Here is a 27,325-nt window from a genome sequence, read left to right as displayed (position 1 = left end):
GACTATCAGACTTTGAAAACCTGGTATCACTGGATCATGTTCAACAATTTTGTTGAATTAACACTAACTATGAAGGTTTTTAAATTGAATTTTGAATAAATGTGCAATTAATTGTTACAGTTTTGAATTTTACTGTTATTATTTCCTTCCGTCGTGCAAATTGCCCAGTCACATGACTTCCCCAGCCATGCCCACCCAGCCACGCCCACAGAACCGGTCGTAAAAAAAATTGAATTCCACCACTGGGTGGGGGGCACTGAGGATCCGTTTGTAGCACCAAGGGGGCGGTGGACTGAAAAAGGTTGGGAACCATTGTTCTAATCCAACCCCTGCTCAAGCAGGAAACCCTATACTTTACAAACGGTTGTCCAATTTCTTCTTTAAAACCTCCAGTGTTGGAGCATCCACAACTTCTGGAGATAAATCATTCCACTGATTAATTTTTCTAACTTCAAGAAATTTCTCTGCTCTTTCTAGAGTCTCAACATCTTTTTTATATTGTGACAACCAAAACTGGATGCAATATTCCGATTATGGTCTGCAGTGTTACTAACACTTCATGTGTTTTTGATTGTATCCCTCTGTTAATACAACCTAATGCAATCAGCACACTGCAGGCTCATTTTAAGAGGTCATCCACTAAGACTCCAAGATCCTTCTCATGGTTACTACTGCTGAAACAGGAATTACTTATTCTATACCTGATATTTCTGGATGTTTCTTTACATAAAATAACATAAATAAAATATACACACAAATTCATTTTTAAAAAACCCACAGTCGACTAGGCAGTTATGATTCTGGCTTAAATCATCCTGCTTTGCCAGTTTTGCTAGTTTTCTATTTTCCACTTTTTTTCTAATGAAAAAGTATGTATTTTAAAAATTGTTGCTCCAGCCTTTAACCTTAAATGTTGTAATCCCTTTTGCCTATTGCATATTGGTACAACAGAAGAGTTGTACCAATATGCATCAAATTGCATTCTGATCAAACATGAAGCCAGGCTAGCCACAAGCAAGTTATCTGTGAGGACAAGGATGTCTAGAGATAGTACACTAGAGGTTGTGAATCCATATGAACTATTTCTGTCATTATTGTTTTTCCCCAAAATGGATTTCTCTTCAACACTTTGGATTAAGACTCTTATTCATTAAATGTGATTTATTTCCATGACATTATTGCCTTTAAAAATTTACATTCTACCACTCTAACACCATGTCAAGTGTTCTACTACTTTCTATTTATAGATGATTTATGTTATTCATTAAATTTCGATACTGTCTATCCCACCTACAAGGTGACTCTGGTTCCCAGAAGTTTTCAGAAATTCTGACTGTGCTTGTGGGGATAACATTTATTTCTTCATTCATTCATACATTCATTCCATTGGATTTAATTGTTTTGCAATGCTAGCTTAATATTCTTTTAGTAATTACAATACTGTACATTTTCATCCCAATAAAACCCATGTTGTAAGTGCATACGTTCATAAGCCCCTGCATACACATAAGCCACAGAAAACTGAGCAGCTTATCTTAGTCCAATATCAATGCAAATGAACTACTAAGGTTAAAGTTTACTTCTTCCTAAACCTGCCAACAAGAATATTTGTGTTGGATTTTTAAAGACAATATTTGTGAATTTTGTAGAAAAGCAATTATATCCACAAATCTGATTCAGCATTAACATGATCATACTCCTTATTGTTGGGATAAGGTGAGGTCAGAGTGGGAAGGGAATGTCTGGGTTGTATCAAAGAAGTATGGCTGCAGTGCCAGTTTTTTCTGGTTTTTTGTTTGTTCCTTGCTTTTACTCTGTATATATTGTTTTACTCTTCATTGTAAGCCACCCCAGGTTTGCTTTAAAATGGGTCACTATGCAAATGTTTTAAATAAATCTGCACCAATAGAATGCAGGTAGATCAGTGTTGAACTATGGACAGCTTGGTGCTCTCTGGGCTTTTAGACATAAACTAAATAACATCAAAAAGTGGAAAAAATCAATAACATTTTCTTACGGCATAGATATATAAATTTTAAATGTACATTTTTAAAACGTTTGTATACTTTATATATGTGTGTGTGTGCGTGTGCGTGTGTGTATTATGGAAAGGAACAACATATTAGAACACTTAACAGTCAGCTTTTAAAGGCAAAATTAAACCTTGACCTCAATAACCAGTATTTCTACTAAGTCAATAGAAAAATAATTCTTATGAGCAGAGAATGAATATATATTACCAATCCAAGAACATAAAACCAGGGTGGCGCTGTCCTTCCTTCATAAAAGAATATTATTTTTTGCTGTAGCCCATTGTAAATAAATCCATATAATATAATAATAAATTACACATTTTGGAATGTAACTGAGAAAAACATTAAACCATATTATTGTTTCCAAAACCATACTGACAAATTATGATAGCCAAAACAAAGCAGCAATTGAGGAAATCAATTTCATTATGTCCCTTCCATTATTTTATACTTCTAAACATAATGAAATCCTTTTAAAATAATCTCTAATTCTCCAAACAACATTAAAACTATCTGAATTATTCTCAAATACACGAAACATAATATTGTTTATTTAATTATGATTTGTTAATATGAGGCATTCTCATTTTTTAAAGTTCTTGGGACTTTATTTTGTGTTTATATCTCTTAACCACACTCTTTAAATTTCTATTAAGAAAGGATATAGTTTTGAAATAATATAAAACATGTTTCAATGCTGATAATAATTCAAAAATTTTGGATTCAGTGGCTCCTGTTCAATTCATCTTTTTTTTTCTTTTCTCCCTTTCATGGTCTGATTTGTCTACAAGCCAGTTCACAGGGTCTGATTTAATTTTAAAGGGCTACACTTTATTCACAAGAAAGAATGCTTACTGATGGAATCAACACGAAAACAAAACTAAATACTTTCAAGTATTAATGCTTTTCCTCACTCATACCTCTTCCTAAAAGAAAAAAGAAAAGATTTAGTTTTTCAAGCATACTAGAATTTGTATCCCCAACACCTACTAATATTTTAGAATTCAAAGAAAGAGAACTTCTGAGGTGCAGTTAGTTTCCTTTCTTCTCCTGATGACCCATCCATGAAGCAGCAAAATTGTGACATGAACATACAATAAGCAAATGAACACACTAATAAACTGGATGTTGAAAATATTTATAAAGTTTAGTATTAATACTCTGTTGCAGATGCAATGGCATGGTTACGCCAATTTGTGAGAATAGATATGAACATAGAAAAGTAGGAAATATTAGCCTTGCACTGTTACAGCTCTTATGCAAAGGTTGTTAGAAGGGAAAAAATAAAGCCAAATATCTTCCATTGTTCAAATCTTCCATTATTCAAAACAATTTTCCTAATCATTCCCTCCCTTGCCACCAACATTTTCAATACAATTTCCCTTCTAAAACAAACATTGCACATGGAAAATAATATGACACCCAATTATGGTTTTAGCCATATATTGTCAAATAACTGGTGAAACTAGTAAAAAAAAAAAAACTCTTCCAAATACTGAATGCTGCTTAGAATCAGTGGCAATATCCAAACCACTCCTTGATTTTAATCAAGCTTAGAAACAGAAAAAAGTTCAAGATATTTGAATTAATACATGTGAAGCCTATAATCTACAGACTTCTATATCTATAAGAAATTTGGAAAGACCAAATTTGGAAAACATGCTAAACATCCAAAGCAAGAATGCTGGACTTTAGAAGAGAAACTTACACACACACACACACACACATCCCATTTAACCCACAACGAACAAGCAAATAAATTGTAATAGATTACTTGTAAGGTCAGTTAAGTAGCAGCTTCTTTCTGACTTTTGTCTGGTTTTGGAAGCTAAGCAGTGAGAAATGAGAGACCAACAAGCAGAAGGCTGCCTTTGAGCTGGCAGACTATAAAAAACATCCTAGAAGAAAGCAATGAGCGTGCCAAGTAAACTGCATGACTCTGTCCATATAGTCACTGGGAAATCAATTTGACTTTCCATTGTATATCTCACTATTCCATGGAAAATGGAAGAAAGGTAGATTTTTGATCAGTACTTCATCGTTTTTCTATCATGAAACTTTTTCCCATTTAGTAGTAGTTGCTAGAGGTTGGGTGGCCCAGATCAGGGCAATGAGTGAGGGCCCTGGCTTAACTTGCTGCTCCCTATGTCACTTGGTTACTTTAAACTGTCCTCACTGCTAGATCATTTATAGGACTATCATTTATTGTTGTTTCCTACAGCAGCTTGTTTATAGAGCAGGAGCACAGGAAGCAAACAACTTATAAATAAAAAATTAAGCCCAGGACACAATCCAACCTGAACATCCATAAACTTTATCCACAACTATTAATCTTCCTTAAAATGGTGGAGGATCCTAGCCACTGACCATGATTTTACTAACAGAGTTAGCCCTAACTTCCAGGATATTTTTATTTTTAAAAAATGCTGTGTGAGGATAAACGAGAAAGAGACTACTCACTATCCTTAATCCCAAGAAGAAAGGCAAAAGGACAAGCACAATTAAAACCTCACTGACACACATTTCAAAAATCTTCTATCAACAGACTTTATACTTCCTAGCAGAATAGCTGCACTATTAGTTCATCCTGTCTGAACCTCCACTGAAAGTTTTAAAAACAAATGATCCCGGCTGCTTCCTTTATTTGGCTACGCCACAGCAAGCAGTAGCAAGTACTTTCCTGCCAAGATCATAGCACAAGTTCCCGCACGTAATTCGCCCAGCATGATGCAGAAGTGAAATTGCAGGGTCAGAGAGAAGTCAGATTGCCATTCTTTAGTTAAAATCCAAATTTTAAAAACAGTACTGGCATGGAAAAAATTCTCAGTAATAGAAAGCAATTTCCTATATCCTTTTAACACCAGGTGATAGCCCAAAAATCCATTTCCAAAGAAAATAAAGTCTCAGAATTAGAAAAGATTTCTCCTAAGATCATGGAGACTTGTCACAATAGACAGCTCTGAGTGAGATCAAGCATATAGTAAGGCAGTTTTCTTTTGTTCCAATATGAAAAATGTTCTAAGTAAATATCACAGTGCCTGGGGAACAATGCAATACATTTTCCATTTGCAAATGATGAAAAATTAAAGGTATACCAAAAGAAACACCATTCAAAATACTATACAAAGTGATACCTGTGGTTGCATAAGCATATTTCTGCTTACATAACAGCTTTTACCTCCTCCTTTTCCCTACAGCCTCATGCAGTCTGTTGAAATCTGTTTCAAAGAGTCCCTCAGCATTACACAGCAGACTCTGTCAGAGATAGGTTCACAGATGTGTTGTTTAGTTGATAAACAGACCTGTGTAGATGAAATCTGAGGCTTCTATTTTGCTGTACTGGAAAAAACATCTCAACTTATATGCAAGGTTGAGAGCAAATGTAAACTTGAAAACAATACTCAACATCCTTTAAAGAAAATCTCAGCTTTGTTCCAGGAAAATACACAGGCAGCCTTCTTCTGGACAAGTGTTTTACAACCTTGGCAACTTTAAGTTTTATGGATTCGGTTCCTAGAATTCCTCATCCAGCATGTTCCAGATCATATTACTATCACTAAGACTACTTCTAGTGAAGCCTTTTGCTGACTTCAAGTGAAGTCAGCAAAAAGACTGTACAGAATTTTAGGCCAGAAGTCATCCACATTCAGAACAGTCAAATAACATGTAGATGGGAAATCCAATAGGATCAAGTCCCAGAACATGTTGAGTATCATCAAAATCCATTGCAGAGATAGTCAGAATCCAAAACCAACAGATCAACTGATCAATGGAAGACATCTCCCAAAACCTTACCTTGAGACAAGAAAATGTTAGGGATGAACCTGCTTTCTGAAAGTCTAGCAAAGAATTAAAAGTATTTCATTCCCAAGATATTAAAGAAACAGGCTATTCTCATTCAGTGGAATATTGTCCCTTTGGTAGTACAAGCACCTTAATAACAGTCTTTCAAGCCATCAGGTCAACCATCTTTCACATCTGAGACCTTTTTCTTTTCTATTTTCTATTTCTATTATTCTTAATATTCATGAATGGTGACAAAAAAAGAACGCAACGTTTGGATAAAAAGAAATATGGATTAAGGAGAAAGAAAAATACTCTGAAGGCATGCAATAAATATACAAATTCATAGAAGTTATATTTTAGATGCACAACATATAGATATATACATGGAATAAGCATATGACTTCTCATTTCACACAGTAAGATGCATTATCAAGCATGGTGATAGAAGAATCATAGGAGCCTTTCAACAGACCAGACCATTTGTCTAGTGTTGATTGCTGGTGAAGAGGTTTTTGTCTTTTATTCCCTTTTTGACTCTTTGTCTCTTTTGAAGGGCATGTAGATGTTGTTTATCTGTATGAACCTATTTAACCTTAGTTTCAAATGGGAAACTATGAGCATCCTAGAACAAGCCAAGTCCAAAACCACTATAGAGTTCCTGGAAACTGGTACACAGACAAATCAGCCATCAACAGTCTGATCTACATCAAGATTAATACAAGGCGAACAATTTAGAAGGAAACCATACCCCAATCAAAGAAATAACAACTCAAACAAGCAAGGCAACAGTAAACAACAGCCTAATCAAGGAAGCACCAAGACCACTCCTACCAATACTGACAGGGCACTAGTATATAAAAAGAAAACAAACTCCACTCTCTTCTAGCACTGATTCGTTACCTAGTTTGGTAATGAAACATTTGCAAGAAAACAGCCAAGCTCAGAGAGCTCCAAGGATCCCAAAGATCATCCGTACATTACTAATATTCCCTTTTGTCAGGATCACAGTCCACTTTGCTTGGCAACAGCTGTCCAAAACTTTTGCAAATATCTTGCCCACTACTTGATTTCTGATCTGTTTAATTGGAGATACTAGAGCAGGGATGTCAAACTCAAGGCTTGCGGGCTGGATATGGCCAGCTGGGTGCTTAGATCTGGCGTCCAGAGCCACCCTGGAGACATTGAAAAATCGGCCTGCCCCCTCTGCTAGCGAAAATGGAGCTTGGTAGGGCCATGCATAACCCTCCCGAGCTCCATTTTCACTAACAGAGCACTTGGGCCACCACAGGCACCCCCAACATGAATGATGTCGATCTGGCCATGCTCACCCTGAGGTCAAACACAACCCTAATGCGGCCCTCAATGAAATCGAGTTTGTGCTAGAAGCTGAGCATGGAGCTTTTCAACATGAAAACCATTAGATTACTATTCCCCTCTCTATAGGTATGCTTCCAAGTATCTAGATGCCCAGAAAGAGAGATTGCTTCCTTAATTCTCCATAAGATATGATTCTAATTAAATTTATTTATTTATTTATTTATTATTCATGCTTCTAGACCGCCCCCTCTCCCAAAAGGGACTCGGGGCGGTGTACAGTCCATGCAAAATATATCAAAATACAATAAAAATTGAATATGTACAGTTGGAATGGAGGAGGTTAAAAATGGAATTAAAAGAACTGTACAAAGCAATATATATAAATATAGGATTTTGAACCCCTAAAACACACACAATAAGTTAAAAACAATACCCCTAAAATAACCAGTTAATACATTTGCCAGGAGGGACAGTTGTAATTATGCCAGGCCTGCTAATCGGAACAGGTGAGTCTTCAATTTTTGCCGGAAGGAGCGGAGGTCAGTTGTGGTTCTAATGTCGGGGGGGAGGACATTCCAGAGGGTTGGGCCCATCACAGAGAAGGCCCTACTCCTTGGTGTCGCCCGTTGGCATTGCCTAGTGGACGGCACCAGGAGAAGTCCCTCTCTGTGTGAGCGAATTGGCCGCAGGGATGTATGTGGGAGGATGACACATACAAATGACATATCCACAACAACAAAAGCAGCAAACATATTGGGAAAAAGCAAGGGAGCAGGAATATTAAGTGGAACTCTGTACAAGTGAATTCATTCTAATATATCCAGCTTGCCCATGTTCACAAAATTATCATCCATTCCACTAACTGTTTGAGTTTATGTAACAGAATCACATAAATCACGAAGCCAGATGGCCTCTCTCATGTACTACCTCTTTCTGAGGACCAGATGTCAAGATAAATGCAAGGGGAAAACTGAAGCGGTTTATGCCAATAAAATAATATTAAAATGCTAATATTATTTCATAAAATATTTTTAAATATTTCCACCTGTCAAAAAAGAGGTTATATATAACAGCTGCACCACTAGACATATGGAAATGTTTTTAAAATGATGAATGGCTCTTTTGAAAAGTCTGCTTGACAACTTCTGCAATGCCATCTCTTATTAAATAAGACATTTCTCTTTTAACTGAGGAAAGTTTGTTGTTTGCCCCTTAGAAACCCTAACTAAAAAATACTAACTTACTGGTAATTACTACTTATATGGCATTTCAGTTTATTATTCAAATTATAAAAGTGGAAAAACCAGTCAAACTATAGACAAAAATACAGAATAAAAAAGCAAGAAAAATCTCTCACACCTGCAAAAATTTTCTTGGGTAGATCAAAAGCTGACCTGCCACATGAAGAAGTGGTCCTCCTCACAAGCAGCTAACATTATGCATGGCACTACATAAATCCAGACACCTAACAACATGGCGGGTAAATAGAACTATGTGAAGTCTTACAAAACACACTTGCAATATAATATAGGGGGCTTTCTGTGATATGCACTGTGAAGTGCATATTTAATACTCTTCACAACACTAGTGGCAATGAATATTTAAAACTGCTTCTATATTTCAAATATTTTAAAGCAAAACAGCAAAACAAATCTTAAATCAACGTATTTTGCATTTTAAAATAAATGTAAAAAAATGAATTGTAATAAAGTTTGCTTTCTAATGCGAAATGCATTTACTTAGGGAAAAAACACTATCTGATGTGGAACTGAATAGTGCTTTTCTCCAGAAAAGCTGATACAATAATTTATAAGAGATGTCAAATACAATTTCATTGAGGGCCACATCAGAGTTGTGTTTGACTTGGGGGGGCTCGGGGGGGGCAGGGAGTGTGGCCAGCTCAACATCACTCATCAAGGCTCCATTTTCAGCTGCGACGGCCTCCTGCAGCTCTCTGCCAGTAAAAATGGAGCCCAGGAGACCCATGCATGGTCCTCCCAAACTCTGTTTTCACTGGCAGAGGCAACATGGGCCAGTCCTTCGCTGTTTCTAGGGAGGGCCCGCGAGCCAGATCTAAGCACCCAGTGGGCCAGATCTAGCCTGCAGGCCTGAGTTTGACACCCCTGGTTTATAAAATTTTCTGTAACAAGCTATAAGGTTTGCTGTAACAAGCTAGAAAGTCATAAAGAGGGAGGGGGGCAGAGAGGGGGGAGGGAAGGAAGGAAGGAAGGAAGGAAGGAAGGAAGGAAGGAAGGAAGGAAGGAAGGAAGAAAGAAAGAAAGAAAGAAAGAAAGAAAGAAAGAAAGAAAGAAAGAAAGAAAGAAAGAAAGAAAGAAAGAAAGAAGGAAAGAAAGAAAGAAATTCAGTCAAGCTCCGATATATTATTAGTCGTCTAGGCATTCTTGCCATGTTACCACCTACTTTTTCATCAGTCCTCTGGAGACCTCCCATTCTGATTGACTCTGGCCCTAAGAGCCATATCTAACAACTCCGAGATGCATGAACTTGTGTGCAAGTTCGAGTATTTTGGAAGGCCTTAGAATTCAAGTAGAGAGAAAGAGATATCTAACCTCAGAAATGGTGCAATCAACAGGAGGAAAATAGTTTTAAGCTGCAGCCTCTCTGAAAATAAGGAGGGGTAAAAGACCACATATTCTGAATGGTTGATGGATGAAGGAGAATTTAAAAAGCAGAAATAGCCAAACCACCTAAAATTTTTCTACAAGTGGATGATCAATAATGTTTTCCATAGATTATGTAATAAATAAGGAGAATATAATAAATTCACTTTCTCCACACAACCACAACTAGTTTCTCTGTTTTCTCCTCCTTATTATATATGTTTTTATTTTTTACAACTTCTGATGTGTTAGGCACAACACATCTTTCTTATTATTATTATTTTGTCTTCTATAATTTTTTCTATAGTTGTTTATATTAATTTTGTATCTACCCTTTTCTTTTCCTGATTGATTTTTTTTCACCCTCAACTCAACGAGATTCCTGCAGGATTATTTTCTGCTTACTATATTTTTGTAAAGAATATGGTCTTCATATTTGTCTCAAATTACCCTGATGTCTTATCTGTCTGGACATCAGAATCTAATTTCACTATTAACAAGAATAATGTGGAAAATACACAGAAATCTAGCAGAACAAGAAAATGCTACAAGAAAAGCAGGCTTATGAAATTAAAACAGAATAAGGTACAAACATTCAAAATAAACCATTTGCTCAGCAGAAGCAGAGTTTTAACACAAAGAACAAACTTTTGACTAGACTCCAGATCAATCACACAGTTTTTATAATTAGAATGCATTTGTCATAATTATATGTTTTATTTAATCATCCTTAATATTTATAATCAGATAGCCTGTCTCCGACCCATACTTTTTCCTAACTCCCATTAATAGTAATAGCATTTAGACTTACATACTGCTTCATAATGCTTTTACAGCCCTCTAAGCAGTTTACGGAGTCAGCAAATTGCCCCCAACAATCTGGGTCCTCATTTTACCCACCTCACAAGGATGGAAGGATGAGTCAACCTTGAGCCAGTGAGATTTGAACTGTCAGCTGAAGTAGCCTACAGTACTGCACTCTAACCAGTGCGCCACCCTGGCTCTCTATCATTAAATCTAATAATTCCCACCAATTAATTAGCTCCATCATCTGTTTACATTTATCCAATTTGGAATGGTTTCCTATTGCTTTAACAGGTATGAAAATAATCTTCTATTCATAAACTGCTAGAAATATCCAAGATATTTTGAAATGGTCTGATTGCCAAATAGTGAAAGGATACGTGGAGTGCCTTCTGTCCTACACACCAAGTAGAGGCATGCTGCTATGACATGGGTCATCTTCCTCCCACGGGTTAAGTGCTTGCTCACCGCCATTTTGAAAAAGTTGAAAGCTGTATCAAGACAATGTTGATTTAGTTGCAGCTGGTTCCCTAAATGATGGATCTGGCGTTTTCCTTTAAGAAACAACAACAAAAATTATAAACCATTTGCAAAGCATTTTTATGACTAAGAAAACCTAATGGAACTATATGCTTAGCTTATTCTTAACTATGAAGAAATAAACTCCAAAGATGAGAAGTGTAATGTAAAAAACTACTAATTTATTATTTGATTTTTATCTCACCCTTATTACTTTATAAGTAACTCAATACTTATACATAATACTCTTTCCTCTTCCTATTTCCTCCACAACAACCCTGTGAGTTGATTTGAGTTGAGAGATAAACCACCATTCGTGCCTAAGGTAGGACTCACAGTCTCCTGATTTCTAGGCCAGCTACAAAATTAAAAACAAGCCAAAGGTTTAGCAGCAACAGCATTTCATTTGAAAACAACTAAACAGACTGCAATATACTTCACAATCTCTAATAAAATATCCCACGTTCATTTGGATGCAAAATAAGTATTTTGATATAATGCATTGGAAAAGTACATTTTGGCATTACAGAACCCCAACCACAAGTAGGACAAAATCACAACTGGGGGAATCTGTCCATATAAAAAGTGTGTTCTCTACCAGTTGTCCTTGTAGTGGTAGTGCTCCCTTCCCTACATTCATATTTTGGGGAGAATTTATCTGCCAGATTAATAGAAGATTTGTGGCTTCTAAAAAAAGATGAATAGAGTTTCTTCCAAAGCAAAAAAATTCTCACCTTGGCAAAATGTATGGACTTCAAACATCCAGAATAGATTGTAGAAATGTGAGATTTGAAGTCCACACATCTTCAAGCTGCCAATGTTGAAAAACACTTCTTGGGTGATTCACAAGATGATACAACATGGCTGGTTGAACGCACAGCACAGTACTAGCAAATGTTACAGCTCTGTAAAAATGGAGCTACAATAAAAGTAGGTGTTAGATTCTCAGAAGTAATCCAGATAACTGAATATTTCCTCAAAATTATGCTGAAATTTAAGATCAGGATGTGTATGATATGGAGTCTACAAAGTTTTGGTCTGTACTGGAACAAGGTTTAAGTCTCATTCCATACAAAACTCCACTCCTAGTTTCCTATAACATAGAAACAGAAAACAGATGGGTGAAAAACGGACCTACGGAGAACCCGGAAGTTCAGGAATGGTGACTTCCGGTTTGTCTGTAGGGCTGATTTTCGACCTCTGGAGCTTTCAGGGACCTTTAGGAGGCTTCCCTGAAGGCTCCGGAGGGCAAAAACCAGCCCTACGAGCAAATCAGAAGTGACTTCCGGTTTTGGCTGTAGGGCGGATTTCTGATCTCCGGAGCCTTCAGAGATGCCTCTTGAAGGCTTCGGAGGTCGAAAATCGGCCCTATGGACAAACCAGAAGTCACCATTCCCAAACTTCCAGGTTCCCGGTAGGTCCATTTTTCTCCCAGGGGCTTCAGGGAAGCTTCTGAAGCCTCCGGAGGGTGTCCAGGGAGTGGGGGAGGCTGTTTTCGCCTTCCCTAGGCTCCTAGAAAGCCTCTGGAGCCTGGGGAGGATGAAAAACCACACCAAAAGTGGGGGTCATTACTGATCGTGCACATGCGTGCGCTGGGGGGGATCACGCACATAGCATTATGGGTGTGACATGCCAGCACACGACCCCCCTGTGCTCCCCCAGCTTTTGGCATGACAGCAAAAAAAGGTTTGCCATCACTGATATAGAGTATTCCTATAATATCTGTTGCCTCTATTTCTTGATCTTGTCTACCTCTAAGGACTGACAGCTATTGATTGGTGGGGAGGGGGAGGAGCTTTTACTTGTTGCTAAACTATGTTGAGTTTGAATTTCTGCTAACACATTACAAGTTATCCATTCAAGGATACTATCGGTTGATTCGACATAACCTTCTGGCAAACTCTGGCTAAAAATGCAATGTTTTATTGTGTATTCTAATCAAACAGCTTGCTAAAATATTGGTGTCTGCTGTCAAGAACACTATTCTTGTAGCTTTATGCTGAGAAAATGACTTATGTCCTGGGAATTACAATTTGCTTCTGCTCAAATTAATTAATATCATGGAAAAAATTCATTGGTTCTTTATTTTAAGCATCATTTGATTGGTATGGGGTATATACATACTGCATTTAATACCTTGCTTATCAAAACCTTATTTTGACTCAATTTTTTCCTGTGAGCCTATGGCTATAATTTTAATACATAATCAACAAAACAGCTTAGTCATTCAAATTCATATTCTAAACTACTGCCAACTGCTGGGAAATAATTCATTTGCTTTCTTTGGTAATTAACTACTTTTATTTAATTCAACCAAGCTTTAACTGATCACCTGGAGATTCTCTGTATATTTGTTTCTATACAAATCCCTTTTTAAGGGGCCTTAGGAAAACCAGGCTCCATTGGTGCCATTTTGCAGATAAGACCAATACCAACAAGAAATGGAAATTCCCTATTCCCAAATGATAACACTAGCGTTATTTTTTTGATTTCAGTTAAGCATTGCTCACACAAGTGCCAAAGTTGCAGTAGGTTCTAAAATAAACAACAGATCAACTATTCTGACCTATGTCAATCTGTAATTTAAATAAACTGTCTGAGTTAATAAGCAATAACATTGTCAATTTCCCTATAACATACCCACAATTTTTCTCATTCATATATCTGAAAATCAAAAAAATAATATGTTTTTAATCTTAAGTCAAGCCCAACAAGAAATTGTTCCTGCTGGCCAAAGAGCAGCTGTTTCTCTTAGGACTGTTAACATTTCCAAATTGCTAGATGAAAACTTATTCCAAGTATGAAACCATATGAAACTAGAACAGAAACTATATTCTTGCATACAGCTGTGTTGAGAGGCTGCACTGAGCTGGATCTTCCCACACAAAACTAATACATGAACTTACAAAGAAAATAGACATGCTATGATTGCTATGTTACAGTGCACATACTGACTACTTACTAATTCCTGTGCAGAAATATTTTCTCTCCACCAATTTTGTAATGCTTGATAAAACCTTTATTTTCCTTACATCAGAAATACTGTAATTTAACACTTGACTGTAATGAAATGCCATTCCATTCAGCTCTGCAAGCAAAGCAACATAGTTTTCTTGCACTTTTATGCTTTTTTAACTCCTTGCAAACTGCATTAAATAATCACTTCAACTAGTGGCATAGATATATTTTTATATACATACATGTGACATAATATATAGATAGATAGATAGAGATAGAGATAGAGATAGAGATAGAGATAGAGATAGAGATAGAGATAGAGATAGAGAGAGAGAGAGAGAGAGAGAGAGAGAGAGAGAGAGAGAGAGAGAGAGAGAAGGGGGGGAGAGATAATCTTAAATCCTGTGCATGGTATCTACTGAAATAGAACTAAATATATTCTACTAGAGAAATCTAATGATTTTTTATACTATGGCAGTGATTGCTAACCTTTTTGTTGTTGGGTGCCAAAAATGTAAGAGAATGCACACAACAGCGTGCTCGTGTGCCGGCACCCATAATGCAAAATGCACCCCCAAATGTGCATGCGTGCACAACCACACTCCCCTCCCCCGTTCCCTGCCCCATGTGCGCTGCCCTCTCGCCTCCAAGCTGAGCTTGGTATTTCTACCGCAGAGCCATGGGAGGCCATTTTCACCCTCCCCAGGCTCCAGGAAAGCCTCCAGAGCCTGGGGAGGGTGAAAACCGGTCCCAATGAGCCTACCAGAGCCCTCCAGAAGCAGGAAACTGATCGTTTTCAAACTTCTGGTAGGTCTATTGGTCCTGTTTTTCACCCTCCCCAGGCTCCAGAGGCTTTCTTGGAGCCTGGGGAGGGTGAAAATGGCATCCCCGGGCCCTTTTGAAGGCCAAAAAATCAGCTTGGTGGTGTGCGCATGTGTGCTGGAGCTGACAGCTCGCATGCCAGCAAATATGGCTCCACGTGCCACTTGTGGTATGCATGCCATAGATTCACCATCACGGTACTAGGATATAACATGTTCCAAAAGACTGAGATTTTGAAACCACTTAGCATTTAATGAGTCCTGCTACATTAGAATACTTTTTTTTATTTTGTATAAGTAGCAAGAAACTCTCAGGAATTCTGTCTTCCATTTTTTTCATTCCTGTTTATTTCTTTCTCCTCCAGCTATCTCTTTATTACCTTCTTCACAAAACTACCTAGCCACAAAACACAAGGATCAAGCTAAACGTAAAACTCCTGCTTAAAAAAAGTCTAACAAAGTCTTTTTGCCTTATGTCCTTGAATCTCTACCCTGCCACAATTAGACTCTTGGTGACTTTCATAGAATACAAACTTCAATTAATATAACCATAGTACAAGTCTTCTCTAAAAACTATAAAAATAGCATCAATCAGATATAGGAATACAAACAGAAACAGAAGTTAAGATGGAAGGATAAATTAAGAACTGCAAGGAATATCTGTCTGAAATAGCTCTGGCTTTATAGATCTCAGAATATTAATAAAGACGGAGCTAACCTGATCTACTATTTATAAGGAATTTTCAAGAAAGTAAGTCTAGGCTCACACAGCCTTTTCGGTTGTATGCTTTATTGCTCTAGAATAGTTTACTATTTATAAAGATCTAAAACATCTAAAAAAACAATACAACCAAATTCTTAACAGCCTTCTTTCCTGATGTCTTCAGTTTCTCTGTGTCTGAACTCTAGGCTAGTCTCCATAGAGTCAGGCATGAAACTGCTAAGGTAACTCTGGCTAAAATTGGCTTTCCATGCAGAATCCCTATCCCACTGAGTATATCATCCCGGAGAAAGAAACGCATATTTGAGAACTAGACACTGTGGTTTCTCTGCTGAACTTTTGATCCCACTTGGCATTAAAAATGCCAACGCAGAAATCAAGCAAATTCAGAAAAAAAATGGACTATTTAAGCTTCCGACATAGTAATAGTGATATTTATAAAGCATTTATATCAGTTAAGTATTTACTAATACTGTTTATGCCACATCAGACAGCCTTCACATTAGCAGGGTTCAATGATTCACCATCATCTATGCTGAAGTGAAATAAATAACTCTTAATTTAAACATCACCTTTGATCTTGCCTAGTTGGGGAGTCAATCGCATACATTTTACTCCACAGACCATTCTACCTGGCCAAGAGCATTGATTTAGTAATATCTTTCCTTATCTAACTACCCAAGTAGGTCAGATATGGGGATTAGCAGTCTAATCTGAAAAAATCTGCAGAAAGGTAGCCATATTTTGCTCTATTGTCCCTTTTGTTCAGAAGCTCCAGTACAGTGTGGTGCTCTAAATATTATGTGTCATTATGAAGCATTACCTCTTAATCCAGTACTGCCCAATATTTTTTTAATATTGCTTGTGCATCCCCATTTACACACACACACCACTTAATATTTACCTGTATGCAATGTGCGTAACTTCTAATCTTGTTCATAAATAATCTTTTGGTCTAGAAGGCATATTTGGAATTTTGGGAACTTGTTCTAGTATTCTTGCAGAATACGGCTGATAAATGAGGAACCAATTACTAAGCACTTATTTATCTGAATGCTATTCCTCTTTCCCCCTACCCCCTCCTCAGATGCTCTCTACTATTTTGTTTATCTTTGTCTCTTTTGTAATCTGTTGGGCACACTGCCAAATAAAGCATTGGGTTTAGCTATCCACTGATTTTATTATCTAATAAACTTTATAGGCCCATTGGAGGTTCAAGGAGACATTTAGGGAAAGAGATTATACTGAAGGATGTAACCCTAACCCTAACCAAGAGTGTTATTTCCAGACATACCCTGTTTCCCCGAAAATAAGACCTCCCTGGATAATAAGCCCAATCAGGCTTTTGAGTGCATGCGCTAAAATAAGCCCTCCCCAAAAATATTGCAACACAGCAGCAGCCATGAGGTGACCATGCTTGCCACCTCCTGCACCTCAAAAATATTAAGACATCCCCAAAAATAAGGCCAAGCACTTATTTCAGGGAAAGATGATATTATCCTAAACTGTTATGTTTAGGGCTCCAACAAATGTTATTAAAGCCTGGAAGTATGGAATATAATAGCTAAAAATCAACTGATTTAAACATTCTAAAATCAAATGTCCAATGTGCTTTATAATTTAAAATTGCTTTATTTAAAAGAACCATAGAATTGAAGAGAATTTACAACTGAGTAAACATATACATCAAAAGGGAATTGATCTATACGTCCCTATATTTTTTGTTATGTTTAACATTTTAATTGATATGTGCATATATCTAAGCATAGTATAAGATCTCTTCTGCTCCATAACAATCCTGTGAGAGAAGCTGGACTAAGGATAGTGATTGGCCCATAGTTCCTTGGCGAGACAACATTAAAACCTCTTACCAGTTCAACATCTTAACTATAGAACGCCACTCCAGCTCTCTCATTGATCACTTAGGATTGTTGGGAGTTAAATGAGCAATTAACTCCTCATCCCTTTCAGACAGAGATTCAATTTAAATTAATTTTGAATTGATCAATTCAGCTACAAATTTTTGAACTCATGTACAGTAAATGGAGATAGCTCTTTAAAAGAGCAGGGCTATGTACGTTCTCTGGTTTTCCTCCATAAATAAATATAAAAGAATGCAGACTATATAGCAATATATTGTTTTGTAGCAATTTTCCTTTTTAATTTTCAATACACTAGATAGATTTCAGCTCTACTTATCCCATCTGTTCCAAGCAGCCAATAAACAGGACAAAACTGCAACTCTTTCCACTTGTATGGAATGAAGCCAAAGGTAAACAAAACACAACTCTCTCCACTCACCAAATGAAGAGGTCATAAGCACTGTGGCTTTTATTTTTTTTATTTAGGCACACACCTGGTAGAACAAGACAATTCTAGCCAACATTTCAAGAAATGTATTCTTATAGGCAAATGCCAACAACATGTATTGTTTCCTTTGTATACTTCCATGACAAAAGGAAAATATGCATCAGCACAAAAATCTTTTATATGGGGTCCATGAAGCTTGAATAATATAGTCATAGTTAAGCCCGGTGTTTTGTAAAGCAATATTGTTGTTAGGGGTATCGTGAACCACTGTTCCCATTACCCTCCTAGCCAAGTTATGGAACTTGTATTCCATTGTACAGATAGTCCTTGAGATATCACTGTAACTGATATTGCCGTTACAGTTGCATGTTATGATGGTTGTTATTGAAGCATCTCACCTAATGAGCCCCCTGTTCCTGTTCTTCCCAATGAATCATTAAGCAAATGCCTGGGTCTGGAGCACAGGATGCCTCGGGGATGGGGGACCCTTGGGGGCCTAGTGCAGGCCTACCTCTCCTGGCCCTCCCCAAGGCCTTCCCCACATACCCCGAGACATTCTATGCTCCACTTCCTGCCCTTTGAGCTCCCACAGTTCTTTTCCCATTGTCATCTCCCCCCCCCCCCGACTATAGGCCCAATTCCCACCCTACCAAGCCAAACATCCTCCTCCTCCTCACCTAGTTTTAGAAGAGCTCCAAGGCCTTCCAGAGCACTGGAATGAATTGCTTCTTTCTGTCGCTGCATGGCACAGTTCCAAAAACAGCCAGCATTTCACCCCACCCACAAAATGGCGGCTGAGTTCAGGTTGCCGCAATGTGGCCCAGGGACAAACCATTTTGCTGCCTTAATGAGGTCTACACAGCACTGCAGGACCTTTCTACAGTATCCAGAAACTTCAGCAGCTCTGGGCAGACATTGTTAATGCAGCAAAATAAAGCAGTTTGTCTTGAGGCTGTCGTTTTGTCCCCAGCACAAGCAAGCATAACAAAATGGCAACCGTGTTCAGCCTACCTCCACAAGGCCTGCCCTCCTTCCCTAACAGGAGAACCAGAGAGCTTCAAAAGATAACTTCAATGGGTGATGAGCATGTGGGAGGAGGCACAAATGCTGTGGGATCATGGCGGGGTGGGATGAGGGGGAGAGAGGTGGGGGTACTACAAAGTCCCTATGGGCAGTCATAAGGGTGAATGACAGCAGGGTTTGCTGTTACATTGCTGTAATTTTGGGGTGTTCATTATCCCAAAGGTGCTTTTTTTTCAAGAGGCACCTGGACTTTCTGGTTTTTCTTTGAAGACGTTTCTCTTTTCATCCAAGAAGCTTCTTCAGTTCTGACCTGATGGTGGAGAATGGAAGGATTTATACTCCTTGCAGAAAGATGGACATTTGAGTTCTTTTGGCAAGTCATTAAGGTCACCTGTAGATGTTGTCTGTGTTGTCAGGGTCACCTGAGTAGTGCAAATGGGTGAGCCTTCTGGAACTGTTGAAAGGACTGTGATATAGATTGGAGATAGATGATGTCATATCCCTCCTGTTAAGAAAGGGCTGTTCAATTTTGACACAGATGGCCTCTTTCAAGCAATACAATAATACAATAGCAGAGTTGGAAGGGACCTTGGAGGTCTTCCAGTCCAACCCCCTGCCTAGGCAGGAAACCCTATACCATTTCAGACAAATGCTATCTGACGTCTTCTTAAAGACTTCCAGTGTTGGGGCATTCACAACTTCTGGAGGCAAGCTGTTCCACTGATGTAATTGTTCTGTCAGGAAATTTCTCCTCAGTTCTAAGTTGCTTCTCTTCTTGATTAGTTTCCATCCATTGCTTCTTGTTCTACCCTTATGATAGCAGTCCTATCATTAAGTGATCTGTGGTCAATGTTCATTAAATGATCTGTCTTATCTATCTGGATAATGCCAGCTTAAGGAAAATAACTATCAGGCAACATGGTGTCTATTTCTTCAAGGTCACCAGTTCCCTATTCCATTTCTTTATTTAAATTATTATTTTTTTAGCTAGAAGCTACCATACTTTGAAGTAAATACCTAATACATAGGATATCATCATTTTTATGTAGCAGAAAGCTTCCAGAACCTCTATAGGTTTCACCTCAGAAATAAAAATAGGTGACTCTTCTGTACAAGGGAGTTTCCTATATTTCTATTTTCATCCAGAACTTTAAAATAAAGTAACATCTGTCCAATGCAGGAAGAAACAAAAATGTGGTGAAGTCAATGGGACTTAATAGTTCTAGTTCTCACATTCAGGACACATCTGCTGCCTAAACTTACAACCTCAAAATCTTTGCTTCAGTTCATATTTACAGGAAATGTACAACAGTTAAGGAAACAAGTTTTTAAAAGCTCAAATATCTCCAAGTAAAGATAGGGAAAAGTTCAAAAAGAAAAGGGGAAAGGTAGCTTTCCAAATCTCCCTCAACAACGAAGTTTCCTAATTCTCCATTTTATGATCTTTTAGCCACCACTTTGAAACATTTTTATTCTCGCAAACTTTTTCTTGAAATGAACTGTAACAAGTAATATCTTTTATATGCTGATAAGGGGACTGGTTTAACAGGTTTTGCTGTGCCATTAGACTAGTTTATATTATCTTGAAATGATAGACTGTCTGGAATCAATAGAACCTAAAAGTAATCACAATTTAATATCATAACTGTTATTATTTTATTACTTGAATTTATATAGCTGTCCATCTCACAACATGTGACTTTGGGAAATGCACAGCAACCAAATAACAAATATAAAAATAGACAATTTAAAAAATCCAGATTAAAATAAAAATTATAAAAACAAACATATCAACCCTAGGCAAATGGAGAATAAGAATCAGCACTTAGAAAAGGAGAAATGTGTGTTTTATTTTTAATAATTCTGAGACAGATTCTAATAACTTTCACAAAGAATGTATGTAAATATAAATTGTACTTGTTTATGGAGAAGAAAATATTAAGCTACTAATTACTTTCCCACAGCTATTATTTGTTCTCCAGTTGTTGCTGCTAAGTACTGAGCCACCCTGTCAATAAGACCATGTTTATCTATGACTTGGGGACAGATGAAAAAGAAGATCTGCTATATGTTTCCAAGACCTGGCTCAGCAATGTTGGAGATATTAAACACTTGTGTCTTCCTGGGTTCCAGCTCCTGTGACATCAAGGAAGGAAAGGGGTCAATGAACTTTAGCAACAGCTTAGCTCTGACCAAGGTCCTCATTCTGGAGCTTGCAGTGTTATACTGATGTTCAAGTTTCCTCCGTTATTACTGCTCTCAGAATTTCAATTTCTGCACCCGGCAATCTGTCAGTGTGGTTAAGGATTCCATGACAACTATAGACCCATCCCATTAGTTTCAGGACTGATTTTCATAAGATGAGGCCTATTTGACTTAGTTTTTCTTTGGAGCAGTTGTTACATAATATGAAGATGGAGGACATTAATGAGTCCTTTTCATGGTTCAAGTGACCCTAGTCACCACCCAAAACTTCTCCAGGATAGCAAATGCTATTTTCCCTCAGGCACCTGATAAATTCAGGAAGGTTCCAGAGGATGCTTAGGGATTTTCCCAGCAATCTGGCAGATAATTCTGTCAAATGTTGAGGTCGGTCAAGCATTTAATAAGATTGCCCTCAATGGCCTTTTTGTGGATTCAGGAAATAGAGAAAAACAATTCCTGAAAACAGAATGTGAGTGTAAGAGCTCGTGTTTGAGGCTACACCATACAGTTAAAGACAGTGAAACACTTGCAATTCTCCACCCTTACTACAACAGGGTATTGTCCAACAACATCTTCACTTAAAATTACCGTATTTTTCGGAGTATAAGATGCACTTTTCCCCCCTAAAAGAGGCTGGAAATTTGAGTGTGTCTTATATTCCGAATGTAGCTTTTGGGAAGCTTTTTTCAGCCCTAATGAGGTACTAACAAGTGAAGCTCCTCCCCCACTTTAAGGGCAAGGCAGGAATTTTTCCTATCTTCTCAATGGTTTCCTTCAGGCAAGTGCTGGGCTGGTTTGTTGATTCAGCTTTCTTACATTTTAAGTGCTTAAGTGCTTTTGGCTAAATGCCCATATCTAGTTAAGATCCCCCCCTCCTGCTGCTGGGGAAAGAAAAAAACTGGAAAAAATGTCATTTTATTATACTATTGTGTTTGCTTGCTTTTCTGGTGCTATGGGAATAAAACTGAATACCTGGTAGGCAGAATTTTTTTTTTCTATTTTCCTCCCCAAAAACTAAGGTGCGTCTTATACTCTGAAAAATACAGTATACAAAGCCTTCTTGGAAAGGATAAGAGAAGCAGCTATCATCTAGCTACCATGATGCTTTTACACAACACTTTACTGATAAACCTGTCCAAGATAAGAGTCTGAAATAGCCTTATACTCTCATCTGGGGTTATTTTCAGTTTATAGACTCTGGTGAATTGGTTAGGAAGATTTAGATCCATCCTGGTTCCTTTGATGGCTGGGGACATGTGAAAAAAATAGGCTTGGTAAGTAATCTATGGCTCTTTTTTTAGGGAGGTATTGTAACTAATGTCATTAAGAACATGTTGGTGTACCCTCTTTTGGAAAATCAGTAAGGTACTGCATGGCATTTCTATGAAAGATCATAAAACTGTAGATGGCAAATTTGTGCCATGCCACAACCCATTCAAAAGATGCTGCTCTTGCAATAGTAACATCATTAGGCAAATATTACAGAAAGTAGATCCTCTCTGCAATATTTTATTCATATGCAATTTTCTAAAATGTAACTGATTTCTAGCACTTGAATGTTAGGCAATCAAGTAATGAATACTTACATAATGGAGCAAATTCCAGATGTAATATATTATAAATTTAGTATCTTTGTTTTCATACCATTATCCTGAAGAATTACATGCACATTTTTAGGAATATACCAGATACTCAGCTACTTAGCTTTGTAAATATGCTTATAAAAGTTATTACCCTATAATCTTACTAAAGTGTTTCAAGCAGGCAAGGGATGGAGAATTGTCAATATAAAGGAGAAAGTACCAATATTTTCACTCACCTACACTGAATTCTGTTTACTTGTCTGCAGTTAATTCCTATCAGGCTTAGATAGAAAACCAATTTGTTGTAGTGATAAGGCATCAAGCTAGAACCAGGAGATCAAGAGCTCTAAGTTTCGCTTTAGGCAGAAAATCAGCTGGGTTACCTTGGACCAGTCACTTTCTCACAGCCCTAGGAAGCAGGCAATGGCAAACCGCTTCTGAAAAATGAGCAGGGCAAAGGCACTCTCTGAGGCTTCCCTGTGAAGAAAGGAACTTGCCCTTCCAAATGAGCAACACTGTGGTTGCTTCTATTTAAGAAGAGCAGCAAGCTCAAGCCTTTGGTTGATTGTTTGTTAACCTAGATTCTATGTGCCTTGTCTTTTGTCTTGAAATTTTATGTTATTTCAGTCTTGAAATCTTGTGACTGTGACTCTAGACCTGGACCGGCTGACAACTCAACTACAATCCTGCTTGGTCTCTTAGATTTTGCTTGAGTCTTGTGCCTTATGGTTGGGATTTGGACTCTCTCTCAAGACAAGTTTATTGGACGTTGAGAGACTTCGTTTCTCTTATTTCTATGTATTTCAGCATGCACCTTTCCTTTGCCACTTACTATTTGTGTGAAAACATTGTAGTAAAGTTTGTAAATCTCTGGGTGTGAGAAAGATATTTCATGGCCTGAAGCTGCAGAGAGTCATGTCAGGAGAGAAAAAATAAACAGTGCAGAAAAATTATAATATGAATTAAAACTGCTAGTGGGTATATGTTATGAGAAACAAACTGGAATTTCTGATAATTTCCAGCACAAAAAGTGGACAGGAAAGAGGGAGAAATATATTTTCAGGTTGGATTACCTACCAAACTAAATGTTAAGTTACTGACCTATAGACATAAGTTAAAGATTTCTTTTTAGTTATCTTCCCTTCAAATGTCTTTCTCCTTAAACAGTACGATAACCTAAAGATGAACTAAGACCTATAGAATTTAGAAAACAGAAATAATGCCATCCAAATTCTAAAAGGGAAAATCTGTTTACAGAAATTCTATCAGATAGAAATACAGTATCCAGGCAGACCATGATTTACGACCACAATTAAGCCCAAAATTTCTGTTGATAAGCAATAACTATTAAGTAAATTTTGCCCCATTTTAGATTTTTTTGCCAAAATTGTTAAGTGAATCACTGCGGCTGTTAGTAAGAGATTCTTAGATTCTGCACTGACTTTGCTTGTCAGAAGGTTACAAAAGGTGATCATATGACCCCAGTGCACTACAACTGTCATAAATATGAGCCAATCGCCAAGCATCTGAATTTTGATCATGTGACCATGGGATGCTGCAACAGTTGTAACTGTGAAAAGTGGTCATAATTTGCTTTTTTCAGTGTCGTAGCTTTGAACAGTCACCAAACAAATGTTGTAAGTTGAGGATTACCTGTAATACAAGTAACAAATACAAGTGCATCCTTTCCCCAAGATATTGGCTAGGTTGACTTTTTGATATCTTTCAAATAAGTGAATCAAACTGATCTGCCTGAGAACACATCCAGATGAGAATACCAGACCTCTGTGGTATTACAACATCAACTAGGTTTGACAACTGAATAGATGTATTTATTTTTCGGCTGTGGTATAATTAAAATGCGGGGGGGGGGGGAGGAATGATTTTTGCAATTGTGATGCTTGGCAGAGTAATTAAGTGTCATGACTCACTCAGCAGCCTCATATAGATGTTAAAAAGGAAAGGAGAAAACATCAATCCCTATGATGCCCCACATAGTAGGGGCCAAAGGTGGGACCTCTCCTCCCCAGTCCTTACAAACCAGAATCACCAACAGGAATTGCATGGGAAAGAAATTTATAACAAATCTGACAGCAATAATCCCTACACCTGTAGATTTATTTCTTGACAGATAAAATATGGAAGAATTCATGGGTAAACAGCATGAAGTGGGAATATAAGTCTTAGTTGACGGAGAAATGTTAGAAAATAAAGAAATTAAGGATTATAAAAGGGAGTTTAAAGTCACAGTGGCAACAGAAATGATGAATCAAGAGATGAAAAAGGACTTGGGTGAAGATTTAGTTTTGAATTTACAAAAGGTTTTAAACTCCTTGAAACAATCTTTGAGATAGAAGAAGGTAAGTCTGCAGGGAGATTCAATGCTATGACAGCAACTTGTGCTGGACTAATGATTAATCTTTCAAAGCAAAAATAAAGAATTCAGAGTCAACTAGTTTGATCAGGGTTAAAAAGAACATTGGTCTTACCTGAACATGTCTTTTCTGTGGAGTAGAGGGAGGGATCACGCGAGGGTTTAACACAACCTGATTGGTCCATTAGACTGAGAGAAAACTTCTTAACCTTCTGTCTCTCCTATTGGTTCCCAGTTTCCTCGATGGCAAAGGTCAGCATCTGAAAACCAAAAAACCACAAAGAACCGGGAACCGCCCAGCCCTCCCCCCACTCGGCCCCTGTCTAAATAACTAGGGCAGGATGTGACCCCTCCCTCTACTCCACGGAAAAGACACGTTCAGGTAAGACCAACGTTCTTTTTCCCGTGGATTCGAGGGAGGGGTCACGCGAGGGACATACCTAAGCTATGTCCCAGGGGGGGGAAGACTGGGGCCCAGGGAGAGGGACAGCCACCACCCGCTGCAGGACCCGCCGGCCAAATGACACCTTCGCTGAGGCATAGACATCTAACCGGTAATGGCGTATGAAAGGAGTCGGGGAAGCCCACGTGGCCGCCTGACAGATGTCCTCAAACAGAGCCCTGGTAGCCCAAGCCGCAGTGGTAGCGGCGCTATGAGTGGAGTGCGCCGTAATACCTGAAGGAGGAGCCTGACCAGTGGCCTCATAAGCCACGACTATGGGCTGTCGCAGCCACCTACCGATGGTAGCAGAGGAAACCTTAGTCCCAAGAGACCCCGGCTGGAAAGACACGAAGAGCGCCTCTGTCTTACGGTCACCCTCCGTCTGCCTCAGATAAATGCGAGGAGCACGGCGGACGTCTAACCTGTGCCATAAACACTCCCGCTCGTGCGATGGATTAGGACAAAAGTTAGGTAAGATGATCTCTTGGGCCCTATGGAAAGGTGTGATCACCTTCGGGAGAAATGTCGGGTCGAGGCGAAGGACTACCCTGTCCTGGTGGAAAAGACAAAGATCGTCCCGGGACGAGAGCGCTCCCAACTCCGATATGCGTCTGGCCGAGGTAACGGCCACCAGGAATGCCACTTTAAGGGTGAGCAGACGCACATGAATGGTTTGAAGGGGTTCAAACGGAGCTCCCGTTAGGGCCTTAAGGACCAGGGGAAGGTCCCAGGTCGGAAATCTTCCATAAACAGGGGAGGAGCAGGGATCTCCTCCTTATTCGTAGCCGTGTTAGAGAACATGGCCATGTCGGGATCCCTGGGAGGATGGACTGTGGGGTCCCCTGTCCCAATTTTGGTGGTCTTCCTGGCCTTATGTAACAAGGGTTTGAACATAGCCGGAGGAAGCAAGCTCGAGGAAGAGGGGGAATCTGGAGGAGCGGAGTCCTCATCCTCTGAGAATCCCATGTTATTTCGGTTATCCTCCCTCCTGGTGGTGCTCTCGCTAACCAAGGAAGGGGAGGAGGCCCTGAGCCGAGACTATGGTAGGACTGGGCCCTGCTGTAGCAAGGAATCTTATCCCTTTGGGCAATGCCACGGGAAATGGCCGCTGAGATAAGCCTTTTTATGATCTCTGGGAGATGATCTAGGTCAGTCATGTCCTCCTGGCAATGGTCTGGGCCTGGAAGGGCCGAGCCCCTGTTTGGGTGGAAATATCTGGAAGAACCCTCCAGGGGATCTGCTGCTTCTGTCTCAACTGCACCAGGGGAATCTGGGAGGGAAGGAGACTCCGCCTGCCTGGAACTCCAGTATGATCTGGGAGGGGATACCAAAGGGGAAGAGGGACTGAAACCCCTATGTGGCGGGGGGGAAAGACCCGGATTGGGCTCAATGGGAGACCTGGATCTGGGCCTGGCAGACTGGGCCTGTCTCTCAGCCCTGGCAATGGTCTTCTCCAAGGCCTTTAGACGTCTCAACTCATCCTTCTCAGTGGCCCTAGAGGGCCTCTGCGCAGCCATCAGTTTTGAGGAGAAGGATCTGGCCTTGGGTTGGTCATATGGGCCCTCCCTGTCGTCTTGGGCCAGGGTAGGAGCGGCCTGAGCCGACTCCTAATGCGCCGCCATCGCCCCACTCATGTGTCTGTTCAGTAGGCCCTTGCAGATGTTGCCTGGGCCTGGGCCTGGGCCTGTGGGAGTTTGGCTCCTTCGGTTGGCTTGGTCTTTGCTGGACAGCTGGGCCTGGCACGGCACTCGGAAAGGCTGCGGGAGCCACGAGGCTTCAATTCTGCCGGTTTGCTCAGCTAATAACGT

General features: G+C 39.0%; 1 protein-coding gene across 3 annotated transcripts in view; it reads right to left on the bottom strand.

Moving 5' to 3' along the window:
- BRF1 (BRF1 general transcription factor IIIB subunit) overlaps positions 1-27,325 on the bottom strand; it is a 247,175-nt gene that overhangs the window by 189,169 nt on the left and 30,681 nt on the right. For 2 of the 3 annotated variants that reach the window (XM_081934659.1, XM_081934660.1), the window contains exon 3: positions 10,942-11,115. In XM_081934659.1, coding sequence (XP_081790785.1) covers positions 10,942-11,115 — 174 coding nt within the window. Of the gene's footprint in view, positions 1-10,941; positions 11,116-11,814; positions 11,954-27,325 lie in introns of those variants that run through there. The other variant, XM_081934661.1, reaches the window with a different exon arrangement.

The sequence above is a fragment of the Natrix helvetica genome, assembly GCF_964273705.1.
Source record: "Natrix helvetica genome assembly, chromosome: 1".
Lineage (NCBI taxonomy): Eukaryota > Metazoa > Chordata > Lepidosauria > Squamata > Natricidae > Natrix > Natrix helvetica.
The sequence above is the reverse complement of the archived record's forward strand: the minus strand, read 5'-3'. Positions and strand labels throughout refer to the sequence as shown.